The sequence below is a fragment of the Lissotriton vulgaris genome, chromosome 12 (genome assembly GCF_964263255.1).
Source record: "Lissotriton vulgaris chromosome 12, aLisVul1.2, whole genome shotgun sequence".
Classification (NCBI taxonomy): Eukaryota; Metazoa; Chordata; class Amphibia; order Caudata; family Salamandridae; genus Lissotriton; species Lissotriton vulgaris.
In genome coordinates, this window is record NC_141700.1 from 383,733,729 (window position 1) to 383,753,883 (window position 20,155).

The following is a 20,155-nucleotide window of genomic DNA, read 5'->3' on the forward strand; positions in this document are numbered from 1 at the left end:
AACTGATGAAAGCCCCAAGACTAGGGGAGCAGTCATTTTCACTCTTGCACTGATCACGATTCTTGGAACAGCTACTCAACAAGTTCACTGGCAAGGAGAGTTGAGGGCAGCAGGCAAGCAAATAATCGTACACAGGAACGGAGAGCAATAAAACAAAAATTGAAAAAATCTGATAATCCACACCAGCCTCTTCCTCCTCAAGTGTGGAAATGATTCAGAATGCGAATAAGTCATACAGAGCAAATGTATGGAAACTTGCAAGACAAAATGAAGATTCACTTTGGATTGTACTATATTAGTCCTGGAAAACAAAAATCTCAACAAAATGTTGGACAATCGTCAAGAAACGATCAAATGGAAATATCACGAGGGTCACTCCTTCTAGTTCGGCATCCAAGTAATGTAATGTAAGGGGCATTTCTATTGCACTCTGTTACTCCAAGGGGCATCCTGGCACTCTGCAACTCAATGATTACGGATTGAAAAAGATAACCACTAATCCTGCTTAAAAAGACATTTTTTTAGTTTCTTCCATAACTGGAAGGTAACTGAAATACTTGGTACCTCTAAAGAGAGCTAGTCCCATGTTGAAGGTCCTAAGAATTAAATGGACCTGCCCCCAGATGTGGACCGCCGAATCCTTGGGATTTTGGCCAGAAAGAAGGTGGCTTAAAACAGACGCCTGGCTGGAGCATAGAAGCAAATATTTGCTCTGAGGTACTGAGCGCCAGACTGATGGATCGCCCTGTGAACCAGGAGAAAGGTCTTGAAAAGGATCCTATTCCTAATGAGAAATCAGTGCAGCTCCCTGACTTAAGGGGACCCATGAGTTCTCAGAGGCAGTCCTAGAAGAGGACAGGCTGATGCATTCTGGACCAACTGCAGCTTACTAATCAAGTAATCAGGCAGGCCCAAATACAGTGCATTGCCGAAGTCACGTCTGGTAAGTACTGTACTGTCAGTTTCCGAGCAGAAAAAGAAAGAAAATGCAGGAACTTCCTCAGCACATGTAACAGACCAAAACAGATCCTTAGTACTGCATTAACCTGAGACAGAAAAGAGAGCTCACCATCAAACTTAATGCCTAGGTGGAATATCTTGACCCAGGAGACTCCTCTTTGGGGCAACAGGCGTTTGCCTCATTTGGCGGCCTTGCAGGGTTTCCGGGGTTGGGACTCTATAGGTATTTCGGCCCTGGGGGACGTTATGACAGACCGGACACTTAAATGTGGTTCATTCATTTTCAGAAATGTCAATGTCATTCTTTTTGCACAATTGATGTGTGCAGTGGTCTCTGGGATGCGGAGCTATGCAGTTTATGTGAACCAGAACAAATAAAACCTGTTTTCCAAAACTAAAAACTTAATGCCTAGATTTTTGACAGAGCTAGTGTGACATAGTGGAGGAGGAGCATCCACTGGCCAAAAAGACTGCAAGGATTCATCCGCTTTTACACCAAAAAAGGAGTAGTTCTGTCTTTCCAGCATTACATTTAAGCTGGTGGGAAGTCAACCATTGAAAAACTACTGTCAGACAGGTTCTGATTTTATTTGCCAGGGAACACTTCATACCTACCCCAAGAGGAAAGTAACGGTGTCATAAGCATAAGAGAATATTTTTGCTCCCTGGGCTCATGCCAAGAACGCAAGAGGAGTGACATATATATTGAATAAAGTAGGGTTCAAGGCTGAACCCCGTGGCACTCCCACTTGCTGATCACATGACCCAGACGAAATAGGTGAGCACCAGACTCTTGGCTTCTCTCCTCCAGGAACAAAGCCATCCATTCCTACGCAAGCCCCCTGCTTACAATGGTTTGGAGACGGGACAGGAGTGTGGAGTGGTGTACTGTATTAAAGGTTGCTGACAGATCAAACATAATCAGCACAGCCCTGCCCCCAACATCTAAGGTACCCCTGATGTAGTCTACTCCACTAGCGCTGTCTCCGTACTACAACTGAAGCAAAAACCAGATTCGCTTGGATGCAGAAGTTAGCGAATGGACTGAATACATTTCCAACTTGTGTAACACCTTGGAGTAGGGGTCTGGCATTGACCCACCGCCGACTGATACATACGGCCCATCTTCATGGAAATCTTGAGCAATGTGGTGAAGACATCGCAAGTAAAGAGAAGATCATTTGAATACTGGCGTCTTTTCGAGAAGCCGTGGGCCAGGGGCCAAATGGTTTCCCCACCACACCAAATGATGTGCCAGGGACCAAATGGTCTCCCCGCCACACCAAATGATGTGCCGGGCAGTTGGAGGGGCTCCATAAAAACTCTAATGAACGAAATATGCACAAATAAACAACCATCTAACTACAGGTTAACTTCCCTTCATGACATTGATGGGAGATGCTTTGCAAAAATCCGAGCTAGAGGAATGGGCCATTTCAAAGGCCTTAATCCCCATCTCTAAATCAGGCTTCAGACACTGCCACGAAACGGAGGACAATTTGATAATTCTTTCCTCCTTGATTAAGGCTGCCTCCATCAATAATGCCCTTCCTCTGTAAGTAGCATCCATGGATTTCACCAAGGTATTCAATTCAATAAGCTTTATTAGGTTCATTAAAAAACAACCATAAAAGCGCATACAGAAAAAGAAACAACATACAAAGGCGGAAAAAAATCATTACAGTACATTTTATAATAAAAATGTACAAAGACAATGGTAAATACAATTAAAACATCATACTTTTCCTTGCTTCAATAGATTTAACCCCTTCGCCGTGGGGCTAATTCCCCCGCGGTGCGGGGGGAGGGGGGCCGCGCACGCCGCCACGGTGCTGATGACGATCCCAGGCTCATCATGCAGCACGGTGCTCGTGTGCTCATGACGAGCCTGGGCTCGTCATGAACCCGCCCGCGCAATGGAACGCTCAGCACAGCGGGGGAATTAGCCCCGCGTGTGAGCGTTCCACGGCTCATGACGAGCCCAGGCTCGTCATGAGCACACGAGCACCGTGCTGCATGACGAGCCTGGGCTCGTCATCAGCACTGAAGGGGTTAAGGATAAAAGTTGCTGTAAAAATACGAAAATTCATGTACAAGTCACAAATCAGGAGAAAGTGCAAGGTGCTTTGTTTGGTGTGGCCATCACACGAACAGGGGTAAACTGGGTACTCTTTTATACGTGGAAATGCTACCAAACGGAGAGCAAGCCCGAATCTCAATCTGGTGAGTACATATCTGTGTGAGATTCTGGTTACCTGGCTCAGATAAGTTTGGAAACCCTCCATATCTGAGTAACGATTATAAAATTGGCACGTTGATAAATGCTCAGAGTTGGTAATGTGCCTTCTTTTCCTATGAAACAAGAACAAATTCCTCATTTCTGATTTCGGCAACTCTGCTACGATGTTAGGGTCATCCAAAATATTTAATTAAAAAACCTCCTTAAAACTATGTACAATGTATTTCAGCCAGGGAATCTTGGACCAATTATCCAGGCGGAGACAATCTTTAATTATTGTTCTATTGAAAGCAGACTCCTCCTGACACCACATTGATCTCAGGATCAGTAGGGGCCTAAATGCTATTAAATCTGACGTATGGCTGATTCCAACTTCCCTGTGGATAAGTTCTGTTGATGCTGAGGGCGGTAAACCAAGCAATTTTTTAAGAAACCTATTTTCCACGGTTTGTAAATTACTATTAGAATAGTGACCCCAAACCCCCGCACCATAAAGTGCACTTGAGGTACTTCTAGATAAATAAATATGTATCATGTCTCTGATTCGGAGGTCACCCAGCTTTGCTGCAAATCTAAAAACACCATGGACGCTTTTGGCCATCTGTGCCCGGACATTCAGCATCTCTTGAGACCATAAACCGTCCCCAGCAAAGGTTATCCCTAAATAACAGAATTTATCCACCGTCTGGATTTTCTGTCCTTCTATAAAAAAGGAATTCGTCTTTTTCTGGCTCGGGCCACAGACCATAGCATATGTTTTACTCTTGTTGATCTGTAACTTCCTCCTAGTTATAAAATCAACAAACTTATCTATAAGCCGTTGAAGGCCAAGTGGGGTCCTAGATAAAAGGACAGCATCATCTGCGTAGAGCAGCACTGGCACATCTATGCCGGTCGCCTGTGGTGCATCCGATTTAACTAATTTAAGAACTGCGTCAACCTCGTTGATAAAAAGTGTAAAGAGCAAGGGGGCTAGGATGCAGCCCTGTCGAATGCCACATCTAACCTTAAATTTGGGGGTACATTCTCCCCAATGTCCAAACCGTACAGATGTTAATCTTTTGTAGAGCCTGGCCAGGAAAAAGATTATAGACTCTGGGGCCCCAAGTCCTAGGAGGGTTGGCCATAGGATAGAATGGTCCACCAAATCAAAAGCGCTGCTAAGGTCACCGAAGCATAGGTAAAGGGACCCTTGCTTTGCACAAGTGTATTTTCCAATTAATAAATCTAAATTAATACACTGTTCGCGGGTTCCTCGTCCTTTCCTAAAACCATATTGTGACTTGACTAAAATTCCATTATCCTCTGCCCATTCTTCTAATCTAACCAGTAAGATCCTACTCATTATTAAAAAGGAGGAATCTAGTAGGGAAATTGGACGATAATTTTTTGCGTACGATTTAACCTCCTTTTTAAAAATTGGGATGATAATTGATTCACCCCATGTAGGGGGGACTCCTTCCATTACAGCAGCATTAAATACAGTATTCAATAGAGGTCCCCCTGCTTTATAAACATCAATTGGTACCCTGTCCGGGCCCGGGGCCTTTCCTCCCTTGCTGCTTTTGATACCTTGTTCCACCTCTTCTAAAGTTATATTTAATGGTATGATAGGCCAGGTACCAGAGTTGTTAGGTTTGTTACCAGTAGTTTTATCTGTTTTAAAAATACTCGAAAAATGGGCAACCCATGCCTCACTATTTACCTTAGATGACAGTTCAGGCGCTGCTTCATCCTTTAAGAAGGGAGAATTAACTGTAGCCCAGAATAATTGACAATCGGAAGTATCCGCGACCTGGGTAAGTTTATTCCAGGCCTCCTGTTGCAACTCTCTCTTCCTCTGTTTAAGTATAACTTTATAGTCTAGTCTTAACTTTTTTACAAGCATCAGATCCCTAAGCCTGCATGCCAATGCTTGTTTTAACTGGGTAAGTGAGTGCATGCAGGCATGATTGAACCAACCCTTATTCAGAGTAAATTCCTTATTGGAGGCTATGGTCAGAATAGAATCAATAGTATTATTTATTTTACAGAAATTCGTTAAAATCAATCCAAGCTTGCTGTTAACGTCCAAATTCTCGTTAATCTCTACATAACTGTCAGTAACAATGTTTTTCAACACTCTGTCCGGGTTCACCCCTTTCCATTTAATTCTCATACCGTTTGATCTACACGGTGCGATATTACCCGCAATTGCTGGTGTATTTACAGACATATTTCTCCATATAACTACTCTCATTATAATACAATTGTGATCACTGAGTAGGGATTCTTCTATCCTAGGGGTAGTACACATGGGAATAATATTGACTGATACCAAGACATGATCAATAGTAGTGTTAGCATTTCTTCCTATAAAGGTGGGGACCAAATTCCCCGATCCATCTCTTGCACACTGCATAATATCCAGATCGTGGTTTGCCATAAAGGTATTAAGAGTTTCACCATATAAATTGTCGGGGAAATGAAAACCATAGTCTCCTAAGTCATTTCTAACCCCACAGACCCTTGTATTAGACAGAGGACATACAGATGTATTAAAATCACTCACCCAAATTATATCAAACATAACTTCCTCACCTGCGCTTAGCTTTCCAATAGCATTCTCCAATTCTAAGACAACTTTAGACCATGAACTGTCAAAAGGGTTGTTATAAAAGTTAATTAAAAGAATATCCCGGGCTTGTTTTTGGTGTAACCAAAATACCTGTGAATGACAACCAATATTGATATGCCTTTTTACTACTATATGCAAGTTGGTTGACATAAGAATTAAAAGCCCCCCTTAGCTCTTCCAGCCACAGAACAAAGAGCAAGGTATTCAACAAAGTAGACAGACTGAAAATCTAACAGAAGTCGCATAGCTGGGGAATCCCAGAATATCTATTGACAGCCATTAGGAGCCTTTACACCAGGACTTGGGTAAAGTGAAAATATCGGCAAACAGAGTTGCACGATCTGGACCAACACTGGTGTAAAATAGATGCATCTTAGCCCCACTATTGTATACTCTTTACTCTGTTGATATAATTGATGCACTAGCTGCAGGACGTGCCTTTTCCCCCAAAACCGCAGGCACCCATACACATTTCCTCCAGTATGCAGGTGACTTATTATCTATCGGACCACACTGCAGTGGGGCTTCAATGATCCTTGGACACACTTGCAGAGTATTATAAGGAAAACAAATTATCAGTCAATCATTCCAAAACTAAAATTATGGTCTGTGGAGGCAGAATCACCAAGACGTCCAACAAATTCGAATTTGTGATGAATGATGTACATTTGGAACAAGTATCAAGCTTAAAGTACTTGGAAATGTATTTACAACAGCGTGGCTCGCAGTTAACACAGCTAGCCAGCCTGAAAGAAATCTCCATCAATGATCATGAGCTACAAAAAAACTGGCAATAAAAGATGTGTGACTCAGACCTCACAGGCATTTGTAAACTAATTGATGCCTAGTTTATGCCAACTTTAAGCTATGGCTCACTGATATTTAAAGAACATATCATCACATGGCTCAATAAAGCTCAAACTCAATGCTATAGGCACATGTTTCATCTTCCAAAAGCTACTCCGTTGTCTCAAATACAACTGGAATTTGGACTATGCAAACGATCAGTCATGTTGAAAACTTGTTTTTTGGGATACTATGCCAAACTCAAGGTGGCCTCCAAAGGATCTCTCAAAGAATTGATAAGGTGAGGCATTCAGGATCACAAGCTCCAATCGGAATCTTAGATGAGGAATTCAATTAAACTTTTGGGAGCACAGAACATCACTGAACACAATCTTCCCCCAAAATTAAGTCCCAAAATTCGAGCCAAAAACGCAAAAATAAAATAGCGCGAAGAGGACAGTCAAGAGCTAACGCGAATAGCCCATGCAGAACTTGGTGTGCTTCTCTATCAAAACCAGGGATAGATAAGCCTCGTACCTATCCAGCCCTATGAAACTTGTCTTCAAAACAGAACCTATGGGGCACAGATGTAGACTAATACCTTTAAAAGCATATAAATTTGGGTGCCTAAAAAGGCTTTTCTGATCATAACTGTTGACTGTGTAACTTTAAGCAGGTATCATTGAAGTACGTTACTTGTTTTTGCCTTTGTTTAAAAAGTCTAAGGTGGTTAAAGCCAATGTTTCGACTTTTGGGAATGAATCAACGTAACAGGGCTAATAATCTATGTTTCAGTGGAGTAGATGCGCAGCTCTAAGCAAGGTGTGTGAAATTTCTCAGGTAATCTCTTAACCCCTTCGATGCTCATGAGCATCGGTCGAGCTGTGCTCATGCCGGAACCGTTCCATCATGACCACGCCCGTTTTCATTAGGGCCCTGCACCGCACGGACGAGGTTAAATTATTGAATTCGAGCCCAGAGGACAGCCAAAGTAGTATACTGGTTGTCTCCACTCAATTGTAGCTTAAGGACAGCAGTCGTTGCGTTCTTTTGTCACCAACTGCACCAGCACAGCGTACTGTCCCATTGGACGCTTTAAGCCGGACAAGAATGCACTGTGCACTTTAATCTCCAGCCTACAGCCATATTGCTACATACTGTTTATGACTAGTGGAAAGTGGATGTGGCAGGCCTTTTATTAGCATCAAAGTACTTTACAAATTGGATGGGAACCCTCCTGTCCTTGAAACCTTATCGGAATTAATTTGTATACCAATCGATACAAAAATATGCTCTTTTCGGCTGGCCAGAACCAGTGTAAGGATTATGCTACTTACCCAATAGGCATCTGTTCTTGGCATGTAGAGCTGTAGATTCACATGCTTTGCATACTCCCGCCATCTAGTGTTGGGTCCGGATGTTTGCAAGTTGTTTTTCTTCAAAGAAGTTTTTCCTAGTCACAAGGTAAGGTGCCTCCTCCTTTCGGTGATAGTGCGCATGGGCATCGACTCCATTGTTAGATAGTTACTCCATTCTAACTCTCTTGCGGGAAAACAAAGTGTAGTGCAGAGATGCCAATGAGTATGTGATGTAAATAATGTCAAACTGCAACAGCTACAGGTGCCGGGGAGGTGGTAGGGCGTATGTGAATCTACAGCTCTACATGCCAAGAACAGTAGCTTAATCTATTCGAGGCATGTGTGCTGTAGATTCCCATGCTTTGCATAGACTATATAGCAGTATTCTCCCAAAGCAGTGGCTAACCAGTAGATGTTGCAGCTGTTTGAAAAAGTGTTTTTAGCACTGCTTGGCCTACATTGGCTTGTTGACGTGCTAACACGTCCACACAGTAACGTTTGGTAAAAGTGTGTGGTGTGGCCGAAGTTGCTGCTTTACAATGGTCAGCTTTAAGGAGGTTACCTAAAAAGGCCATAGATGCTCCTATTTTACGAGTGGAATGTGCTCTAGGAGGTATGGATAAAGTTTGTTTAGCTTTAGTGTAGCAGGTTTTGAATGCACTTAAAAATCCATCTCGCAGTACTATATTTAGAAACGGGATTGTCTTTGTGAGGTGTAGAAAATGCAACGAACAGTTATTTTGCGGAAAACTTTTGTTCTTTGAATGTAGTACAATAGCGCTTTTCTGATATCAAGAGTATGAAAAGCTCGCTCTGCTACTGAATCAGGTTGAGGAAAGAACACAGGCAACTCAACTGATTGGTTGATACGGAAAGCAGAAACCACTTAGGGAAGGAACTTTGGGTTGGTGCAAAGAACTACCCTGTTTCTATGAAGTTGAAAGAAGAGTTCGTCTAAGGTTAAAGCTTGTAGCTCACCAACTCTCCTTAATGAAGTGATTGTAATGAGGAAGGCGACTTTCCATGAAAGAAACTGTAGCGGACAGTTGTGTAATGGCTCAAAAGGTGGACCCATTAGCCTTATAAGCACGATGGTTAGATTCCAAACTGGTGCTGGAGGTAACATGGGTGATACTTTTCTCTTAAGGCCCTCCATAAAGGTTTTAATTACTGAAACCTTAAACAGAGAAAGATGTGGTCTGTTTTGCATAGATGCAGCTATTGCTACAAGGTGAAAACTAATGGAAGTGTAGGCTTATCCAGCACGCTGTAAATGCAGAAGGTAACAATTGCTATCTTGAGTAGATGAATTTAGAGGATCAATATTGTTATTAGTACAATACAAATTGTTTCCATTTAGCTGCATAGTATGCTCTGGTAGTAGGCTATCTTGCTTCTTTAAGAATGGTCATGCATTCTGGTGACAAGTTAAGATATCCAAACTATGAATTCAGGAGTCAAATCGCTAGATTGAGCTCCTTGGGATTTGGATGTCTGACATCCCCATGGTTCTATGTGAGAAGACTACAATTTAAATGTAGCTATTGATGTGAAAATACTGACAGTTCTAAAAGTGTTGTGAACCACGGTTGACGAGCCCAAGTGGGAGCTCCTAGAATCAGTACGAGGGATGTTTGCCTGAGCTTCCAAACCAGAAAGGGAAGGAGAGGGAGAGGTGGAAAAGAATAGGCACATATCCCTAACCAATTCATCCATAGGGCATTGCCTTTGGATAGAGGGTGTGGGAACCTGGAGGCAAAGTTTGGGCATTTTGAGTTGTCCACTGTGGCGCAGAGATCTATTTGTGAGAATCCCCATTGTTGAAAGCATGGAAGAAGAACCTGGGGTTGAAGTTCCTACTCGTGAATTTGTTGCCGCCTTCTGCTTAGGAGGTCGGCAATCTTATTGTCCACTCCTGGGAGATGCTTTGCCAGAAGATGGACTTCGTGATGAATTGCCCAACGCCAAATCATCTGAGAGAGGCATGGCGGTTGTAGAGAATGTGTCCCTCCTTGTTTTTGTACATAGTACATTGCTGTCATGTTGTCTGTGCGGCCTAGGACACCTTTTCCTATGAGGTGCGACTGAAAAGCTTTCAGTGCTAGATATACATCTAGAAGCTCCAGATAACTGATGTGCAGAGCTTTTTTACCTGTTGTCCCATAGACCTTGAACTGCCAAGTTGTGAAGATGAGCACCCCAACCAGTGAGGTATGCAGCTGCTGTTAGTATGATCTGTGGAACAGGGTCGATGAAAGGCCGCCCTTTTGATACGTTTGGTGTGTTCCACCACTACAGACAGCGATGGGTGCAGCGGTCTACCAACACTAGATCCGTTAATTGACCCTGAGATGGATTCCACTGACGTGCTAAGCACTCCTGTAGAGGACGCATGTGCAATCTTGCATGTGGCACTATCGCGATGCATGATGCCATCATCCCTAGCAGTTGCATTAACGTTCTGGCTGCTAGGTATTGATTGGCCTGAAACTGTATTGGCAGAGATTTAATATTCTGAATTCTGGCTGCACTGGGAGAGGCTAGAGCTGTACAAGTGTTTAGAGTCACTCCCAGATAAGACTACATTTGTGAAGGCTGAAGGTGAGACTTTTGATCATGGACTGTGAAACCCAATTGGTAGAATAGGTCTAATGTAGTCTGAGTGTGGTGTAGACTCTTTTGGTATGTGCTGGTCTTGATGAGCCAGTCGTCCAAATATGGGAAGACATGAATTTGTTGCCTTCTGAGATGTGCCGCCACTACTGCCAGACATTTTGTTAATAAACTGGAAGCAGTAGTTACTCTGAACACGAGTACCTTGAATTGATAGTGTTTTCCTGCTATCAAAAATCGGAGGTATTTGCGATGAGCAGTGTACACCGGAATATGAAAGTAGGTGTCTTAAGTCTAGTGTGGACATAAAATGGCCTTGCTGTAGCAGTGGAAGGACTTGTTGAAACGTGACCATGTGGAAATGTACTGAAAGTATGTACAGAGTTAATGTCCTTAGATCCAAAATTGGTCTTGAGGCGCCATCCTTCTGGGGGATTAGAAAGTACACAGAGTACACTCCTGAACCTTGGTACTGTAATGGAACTGGTTCCATAGCTTCTTTTGTTCAATCAATCAAATCAATCAAATTTAGCTTTATTCGAGGTAACAAACTCATAAAAGCATAAATACAAACATGACATTGTTACTGCTCCATAGTTACAGTAACCGCTTTGAAAGTTCTATTAAAAGCAGGGTTTATCATTAATATAAAAAAGCATTTTGATCAATTGAATTTAAAATACACATAAAACACTGGTATGTTAAAAACATTGTTATACAAATTAAAAATTCAGACATCACCCAGGACAAAATATCATTCAGTGGAAAGAAATTCATTTCTGATGGACCACATCCAGCCCAAGAACTTTGCAACAGCGAATGTGATGACTGGTAGGCTGCTAGTGGAAATTAATCTTGATGCCACCCTACTGTCCCTAGTGCCTAATAACTTGCACATTGCTATAAGCCAAACTCGTCTTGGATTAGCGTAGGCCCTGCATACAAAAAGAATATGTGCAATAGTCTCTTTTTCGTTGTTGCAGGCCGGGCACATAATAGAATTGCCAGCCGCCCATCTCCCAGTTAGTGCTCTTCTGTTAAAAGAGCTTGTACCTCTTGTTTCAGAAGCTGCAGGTGTTCGCACAAGAGCTTGTGAATGTGAGGTGGAATGTTGGGAGAATTATCGGTGAGCTCCAGGCAATAACCATGTCGGATAATGTCTAGCACCCATTTGTCTGATGTTATGGATTGCCAAATGGTAAGAAAGTGTTGAAATCTCCCCCCGAAAATTGTTAGATGATCCGGGGGAAGCGTTTGCAAGTCACTGCTAATTGGGAGAAGGGGAGCTACGTGTTGACGTGCCCTTACCTCTACCCTTGAAATTGTTTCCTCTGTACCCGTCTCTAAAGAAACATCTACCGGAAGGGGGTTGAGTGTTGGACTTGTACGAGGAAGTGTTAGCGTCGAAGGATGAAGTTTTGGACTCTGCTCTATAGAATGAGTGATAAAAGAACCTCCGCTTGAAGGAGATTGTAGTGCTCCCCTAGATTTCACCACAACGGTGTCCTTTTCAATTTTTTTTAAAGCTTCATCAATCTGAGGTCCGAAAAGCTGTTGTTTAAAACCTGAAATTCTAAGCCAAGCATGCTGATGTAAGAGAATGCTGGTGTTAACTTCTCTCGGTGCAGTGCCAGCAGCATCTAGCATTCATCTAATATAAGTATTAGAGATAAGTTTTCTTCTTGGACTAGCTCTTGTGCCTTTTTCTGGTGCTCTTCTAGGAGGTTATGAAGTAGGCCTTCCATCTTGTCCCAGTGCCCTGTAATACCTAGCTAGTAGGCCCTGCGTGTAGGCAATGCACCAGTGATTAGCAGCTTGAGCAGCAACCCTTTCACCAGATGCGTCAATAAGCTATGGTTCTTTATCTGGGGAGGAGCATCTCCAGATGTCTGTGAGTTTGCTCTTTTACGAGAGTTGGAAACTACTAGTGAATCTAGGAGGGAGCTGTCCTTTAATGAAAACCGGATCAGAGTGTGAAGGTATATATTTTTTATCAACCCTTGGTGTTAAATTTTGTGCCCAAACAGGGTCCTAAAAATGTCGTCTGTTTGACTCATCATGCCTTTTAACATAGGGAGACTCCGGCAAACTCTGTGTGAAGACCCGAGTCGCAATAAAAAAAATCGTCATCCAAGATCTCTTTAAGCAGTGCAACCTCATGATAGGCTGCTGCTCTAGAAATTAGCTTTAGATAGGAAACATTATCATCTGGAAGTCAAGGTTTTGCTGGGAATAGATCTGTATCACTATCCATAGGTGGATCAATATTATAATCTGTAGGTAAAGGAATATTGTCATCATCATCATCCCCATCTCCCAAATCGGCTGTGTGTGAGGAGATCCCTGTGGTGTTATGTGTAGTGGATCTGAACCTATAGGTATTGGTAAAGGTGAAGATGATGGAAGTGGTGGAGGGGATGGGAAAGTAGAATGAATAGTACTTGTAGCAATGTCTTTCTTCTTATTATGGGGGATCTTGTAACCAGTGTCCTCTGAACTGAATTTCCTTTTGGAAGGAGTTTTGGCTAACATATGTCCAGTGTCTGTATTGATATAAAGTTTTTTCTTCTTTGGATCAAATTGGTCTTTCATAATGTCAAAAATTGGTTTTAGAGGATCTGAAATATCTTCTTTGGATGTAGGCGCTGAAAGTTTTGATGCCGACCCGGACTGGTCCTTCTTGTCCTTGGAAGTGGAAGGTTTTGGCTACGAAGTGGACTTTTGTTTCGAAACACAGGACTTCAGTGCCAAACTAGATATGTCTTTCCGAGTGGAAAATTTAGGGTCCGAAGATGATCTGTCTCGGCTCGATCCCTTTGATGCCGGGCCCGAGGGCGGGGCATCAGAAACGTTGTCTCTGTGCCAACCAAGTCCCGAATGCAAAGGTGGTGCCAAAGCCCTATGTTAGTGGAAGATAGCTTATGGGGTACGGGGGATTTGGTGCTCACAACCACCTGTCCCGCTGGAATGTCTTCAAACTCCAATTCGATATCTAGGTTGGAATCGGATCGTGCGACAGAGAAGGCCTCCTCTTCTTCCGCAGCTGTGGCTTCATCTTCGGATTCTTCTCTGAAGATATCCGGAGTAAGTTGAGTGCTTTGGCGCTGCATTTCCCGTCGTCGAGCCCGACGATATCGAAGAGTCTTTTTCGTTTGGAACGACCAACAGGCCTCGTAATCTTCTTCCTTGTTCTCTGGTGAGAGGCAAAAGTTGCAGACTTGGTGTAGATCGGTGCAAGGGCATTTGGTGTGCACCGAGGACAGAATTGAAATGGGGTCCGTCCCATAGGCAGAAGAATGGACTGACATGGCTAGGCCCGAAGGCTGACCACAATGTTTTCCATCGAAGATGAGAAGCTTTCTCGATCAAAAGGATATGCAGATAGAGAGAAACACGTACGATAACAATACCGTCGAGGGTACAGTGGATAGCACACTGAGGGGAACCCAAAGGATGGTTTCGAACCGGAGCGCAGCAGTACACGTCCGAACCCAATGGAGGAAAAAAAACAATCTAACAATGGAGTCAATGCCCAGGCGCACTAGCACCGAAAGGAGGAGTCACCTTACCTCTTGACTAGGCAAGACTTTTTCAAAGAAAAACAACTTGCAAACATCCGTACCCAACACTAGTTGGCAGGAGTATGAAAAGCATGCGTTTCTACAGCACACATGCCTCGAACATTAGATTCGCTAGGCTTTATGACGCTGTAAAATGCAATCTTATGATTATGATTTACTTTTCAAGACCAGCCAAAGTGCCCAGGACACTTTATTCACTTGGTTGTTACTATCGGACTCTTAAAGCCTTATGTGATTGCATTATGCACTTTATTCACCAGATTGTAGATTTGTTGCCAGATCTTGGCTAGGGCCAGTGGAAACTAGGTGTGTCTGGCCCAGCTACTGTACAGGCACTTTATAAATTTGCTTGGAGTCTTCTGTCTTCGAAATTCAGGCACCAATTGGTTTGAGAATTGGTTCTTTTAGTTCTGCCAGGAAAGACTAGGGCAGGACAGATAGGCCTGATAGGCCCTTCAATACTACAAAATGTACTTTTTTAAAAACTGGCTTGCTTTTAACTGCAAAGTAACTGCACGCTGCATTTTATAGTTGTTTCATTCTGGTCAGGACCAGTGTGAGCCCGGGGTGCCCTTTGTCCTTTGAAAATATATTTTTCAATTCTGATGAGAACCCCTTGGCTTTCGTAGCCTGATTAAATCGCCCAGACCATTTTATTAGCTGTACACACAGAGCTCCCCCTCCCAGCACGCAGAGCCTACCCCAGGCACGCTGCTCCCTGGGCGAAATAGGCCTGGTAGGCTCACTGAATTTGCAAAATATACTTAATGATCCTAGATGGAGCCAATCTGGCTAATGCGTTACGCATTTCAATAGTTGGCCTACTCTTTTCTCCCCAGGCTGGTGGACACCATCTATATAGCCTAAAACCTCTGTAGGAACCTGTACACACTCTACCACACTTTATGACCTTGGTTCTATACAGCATGTATGTTATTTACTGTCTAGCTTTCCGAGACATCAGGATTGGATCCCTGTCCTTAAATTAAAGGTTTCCTAAAGGTGCATGTGCATTAACAGCGCCATGGTGCCATTTGTCAAATTTTCTAAAGTCTTAATTTATTTATCTCGTTGTACCTTGTTCCTATTTTAAAACACATTACATTGTATTCTTCAGACTGAATGCTGTCAAGGGATTGTGTAGGCCGGACAGTGCTTAGTTTCTGAAAGTTTACCAATTATACCAGGATTTTATTACGATTGGAAAAGATGTATTGGACAAGCACTTTTATTGATAGAAGTATGCTTTGAATTGATCAATAGTGACATCACTGACTCTGTTCTGTTTAAATCAATTTTTAACTGTTTTTCTAACTGTTGTGGTTTTAAAGAACTATAAACAATTAAACTTACCATACTAATGGTAGTATGGGCACAGGGGGAATCCGGCATACGCCCGGGAATGGCTCCTGATGGAACCCCATACGCTGCACGCTCTTCTATATGCGGCACGGAGGCGTAAGGCGCTACCACCTGCGACGCAGGTAGTTTTTACTATTTGGAGGCAAGCTTTGCGTCCGATGGGGTGGTGGCAGACCCCAACCGAAGAGACTCCCCTTTGGCATAATGGCCGCCTGCCTGGCCTAGCAGCATTACAGGGCTTTGCAGGGTGGGACAACATCGGGATCTCTAGATTGGGTCATGTCAGGGACGTCACTCAAGTCATTCCAGGAGCTGAGCGCAGAGTATAATATGCCCCGCACCCAATTCTTCCGATAACTACAGTTCTGACATGCTCTGACCCCACACCTGGAGGGACTGACCTCCCTTCCGGAGTTTAGCCCCCTGGAAGCTAGGGTTTTCATGGGCGATATTGAGACTAAGAAAATATCACGCATCTACCAATCCCTGATTATACATTGCTCCTCCACCTTGCAGAAGTTGAGGGAGACCTGGGAGGGAGATATTGTGATGCTGGAGGAGGAGGATTGGAAAGAGGCCCTGGCGAGTCCCAGAGGTGCCGCCATATCCGTCCGGCTTAGGTTAATCCAATTTAAATACCTACACAGAGTATACTTTACTAGGCGAAGGCTGTGGCAGGCGGGCCTCATTGTATCCCGGGACTGTACTAGATGTGGTCGGGTGGGAATTTTCCTGCATACGGTGTGAAGCTGTAGCCAACTAGATAGGTTCTGGAATGGGGTATGGAATAGCCTGGATGAAGCACTCGGGTGGGTGCTACCGCGTACGCCGCACCTCGGCCGTCTACATGTGTTGGACGGGGTGGGGGGTAATCTCTACAAGAGACATTTATTGTTGCTTGGGCTTACAGTGGCCAAGAGAGACATAGCCAGGACGTGGAGGGACCCAAGGTCCCCGTCCCTAATAGCGTGGAATAGGGGTCTAGACTTTAGCATGGGGCTTGAGAAGCCCATTTTCTGGCACGGGGATGCCCTCGCAAACACTATAAAATTTGGCGGCGGTGGGCCGACTTCAGGGGGTTGTGGCTCGACCCTCCACCAGAACAAGACCCAATACCAGATCTATGAGAGTGCTGTGTTGATGGATGACTGTATAGTGATTGCCAAGAAGCTAGCAACCGTGCAGGGCGGGAATTCTGGGAGGGGTGGGGGGGGGGGGCGGGTTGTTAATGGTTTTGATTATTTTCATCTGTTCCCTATGCAAAAGCCTTGATGGATTGCGATGTCACATATGTGTATATTTGCCTGACAGACATCTCTGGGGTACAGAGCTATGCAATTTCTCTGTGATCTGTCAATAAATATAGTTTAAAAAAAAAAAAACTTACCATACTGGCCTATGAGAATTGGTTTTGCAATTATGCGAGGGAAATTTTAGGCTGATAAAAACGTTGTTTGGTCTTGTAAAAATGTGAAACTCCAAAGATGGCGAATCATAGGACATGATAAAAACAATTTATGAGGTAAAAATTAAAGAGATACAGAAACTACTAAAATGATCAGAAGTAATTCGATTTTTACACATGCAGCTATTTTTCCCATTTTTGTACATACCATTTCAGAGCTGTGGCTTGTTGTAGCTTTATTGACCTGAGAAAGCTGTGCTGTATTTGATCCAGTGATGGTGCAAACGTTGTTAGAGTGGTTTAATCCTATTGTTTGATTCGTGCCAACTGTAGACATCTGTCCAGCGTTAGACTGAGGAAGTGCTTGTAAAGATTTGGCTTGCTGCATTGACTGCTGAGATTGTTGCGCTTGCACAAAGGACTGTTGACTGTTCAGTAAAGACTGCCTCAATGCCGGCAGGCTTTTCTACAAGAAAAGAAACTGTATTAACTATTTCACACATTTCACAGAGTACAAGGACACTAAAAATCAATGCACTCTGCAATCTCCTTTAAAAATAATAATAATTATACATTTAAAAAGCATTCAAGCTGATACTTGCTCTGCAATTCCCCATGGTGAACTGACTCACGCTTTCATTCTGAGAATAGTGAAGCTTTGGTGTCATGTTGAACATTGTCAGCAGAGATTCTGAATGATAAGATGATGGTACTGGACCTCTGTCATCACAGACTTCAAGATCTAGCCAGAATCTTTCGGATAACCGCTTTCAATATAACGTAACAATGGCAATGGCAGCTAGTAGGGCTTTGAGCTTTTTTTATTGATTCAAGTTATTTAAAAACATCAGTATTTAAAAAACATTCTTCTTGAAAACAATAAAACAGAGGGAAAACAATGTCTTTTATTCAATTCCTACATTTAGCATCCTATAACAGCAATGATTAACCAGCCAATCGTACTGCAACACGATGAACTTAATTACAAGCATGATCCTCTAAAGTGCAGAGTGTAATGTTATACTACAAAGTGGTTATGGCACGCTTCAAGCCCAGAGTAATATGGGCTGGGTGTTGTGTTGCGGTCAAATAAAAGTCAGGGGAATGATCTACAATGGCCAGGAAGATGAAAAAAAAAAAAGGTTAAAAACATCTTCTGGAGCCCTAACAGATTGAATGTTATCCTCAGAGGTAACCCTCATGCATTTGGGAAATCCAGTGAAATGCGGTGGAGACAGCAACTAAACCTCTACACGAGAGGTTTAATCAACTTCAGGGGCCAAAGAAAGTCTTTTTTGGCAAGCAAATGACTTGTATGTTGCAAGGCTTCTGTTGAGGACATATGCCAAAGAACAGATTGTTTGTCAGTACAGTGTGCCATGCAATAAGAAGGGGCAAGAGTCGGCAGCACATCCATTAACTGAAGTGAAGCTCTGTAACATCTATTTTTCTGGCCACTACCAAAGGATCCTACATGCTGCTGTGTGCACCGGCATTCTTTGCCTGCCATTTGCGCTGTTGTCCCGGGCTGAGGGCTATGCTTCCTGGTCTCCCCCGCCGCCGCATTCTCCATCACCGTGGCCGCCGTGGGGTGGGGGACCACAGCCCCCAGAACGCACCACGGACATCGCCCCGCCCACCCACGGCCATTTCCGCGCTCGGAGGTGCTTAAAGCACCGGAGCTCCCTCGAAGGAGTAGGAGCTCCGTAACATCTATTTTTCTGGCCACTACCAAAGGATCCTACCTGTTGCTGTGGGCACCGACATCCTTAGCCTGCCATTTGCGGTGTTGTCCCGGGCTGAGGGCTGTGCTTCCTGGTCTCCCCCGCCACCGCATTCTCCATCACCGCGGCCGCCGAGGGGGGGGGGGACCACAGCCCCCAGCACACACCACGGACATCGCCCTGCCCACCCACGGCCATTTCCGCGCCCGGAGGCGCTTAAAGTACCGGAACTCCCTCCGCGTCGCGGGACGCGCGTGGGCTGAGCCCGGGCAGAGGGCGGGCCGTCTGTGGCCGTCCAGGGCCGTACAAGGCTGGGCTGGGCCACCCCCCTTGATTTTGATTCATCCCAAAGGTACTTTTTCTACATCTCTGTTGATTCCGCTGCTGGGGGACAATAACAATTGCAAATGCTACTTACCAGTATGCATCTGTTCTTGGCATGTAGGGCTGCTGACATTCATATCTGTGCATAGACCGCCACCTAGTGTTGGGTCCGGATGACCGCACATTGTTGTCCTGGAAGAGTCTTCGAAGTATCACGAGATAGGTGGCTCCTCCCCTGGACCACAGTGCGCATGGGCATCGCCTCCATCCCCAGATTGTTTTTAGCCATTGGCAGAGATGGAGTGAAGAATGTGAGTGATGACCATGCTATGAGCACATGTGTATATATGAATAAATCCTGCAGCTGCTACAGGCGCCGGGGAGGAGGGTGGGCGATATGAATGTCAGCAGCCCTACATGCCAAGAACAGATGCATACTGGTAAGTAGCATTTGCAGTTCGAGGCATGTGGGCTGCTGAATTCATATCTGTGCATAGAATACATAGCAGTCCCTCCATTATCTGCGGCCGCCCGTGCCAGCTGCAGCAGTCTGAAAAAGCGTTTTTAGAACAGCCTGACCAACAGCTGCCTGCTGTTTGGAATGTACGTCTACACAGTAGTGCTTAGTGAAAGTGTGTGTGGTAGACCATGTGGCTGCTCTACAGATATCTTCTAAGGGAATGTTACCTAGGAAAGCCATAGAGGCCCCCAACTTCCTGGTGGAGTGGGCCCTCGGTGGGATAGTGAGAGTGCGCTTAGCTTTAGCGTAACAGATCTGGATGCACTTTACTATCCACCTAGCAATCCCCGCTTTGGAGATAGCGTTTCCCTTGTGGTGTGTGGCAAAAGCAACAAAAAGTTGTTTGGTTTTGCGGAAATCTTTTGTCCTGTCTACATAGTACATCAAGGCCCTTTTCACATCAAGGGTGTGGAGCATGCGCTCCGCCAGCGTTTCCGGGTTTTGGAAAAACACCGGCAATTCAATTGTCTGGTTAATGTGGAATTGTGATACCACCTAGGGTAGGAATTTAGGGTTTGTGCGGAGCACCACCCTGTTAGCATGTACCTGGAAGAAAGGTTCTTGGATGGTAAGCGCCTGCAACTCGCTAACCCTCCGTAGCGATGTAATCGCTACTAAGAAAGCAACCTTCCAAGTCAGAAACTGAAGCTCACAAGAGTGCAGTGG

General features: G+C 44.2%; 1 protein-coding gene across 1 annotated transcript in view; it reads right to left on the minus strand.

The window, feature by feature from the left end:
- The window catches only part of LOC147674083 (transcription initiation factor TFIID subunit 4B-like), a 1,347,443-nt gene that overhangs the window by 1,015,071 nt on the left and 312,217 nt on the right, over positions 1-20,155 (minus strand). The window contains exon 7 of the mRNA XM_086945146.1: positions 17,130-17,387. Coding sequence (XP_086801272.1) covers positions 17,130-17,387 — 258 coding nt within the window. The remainder of the gene's footprint in view (positions 1-17,129; positions 17,388-20,155) is intronic.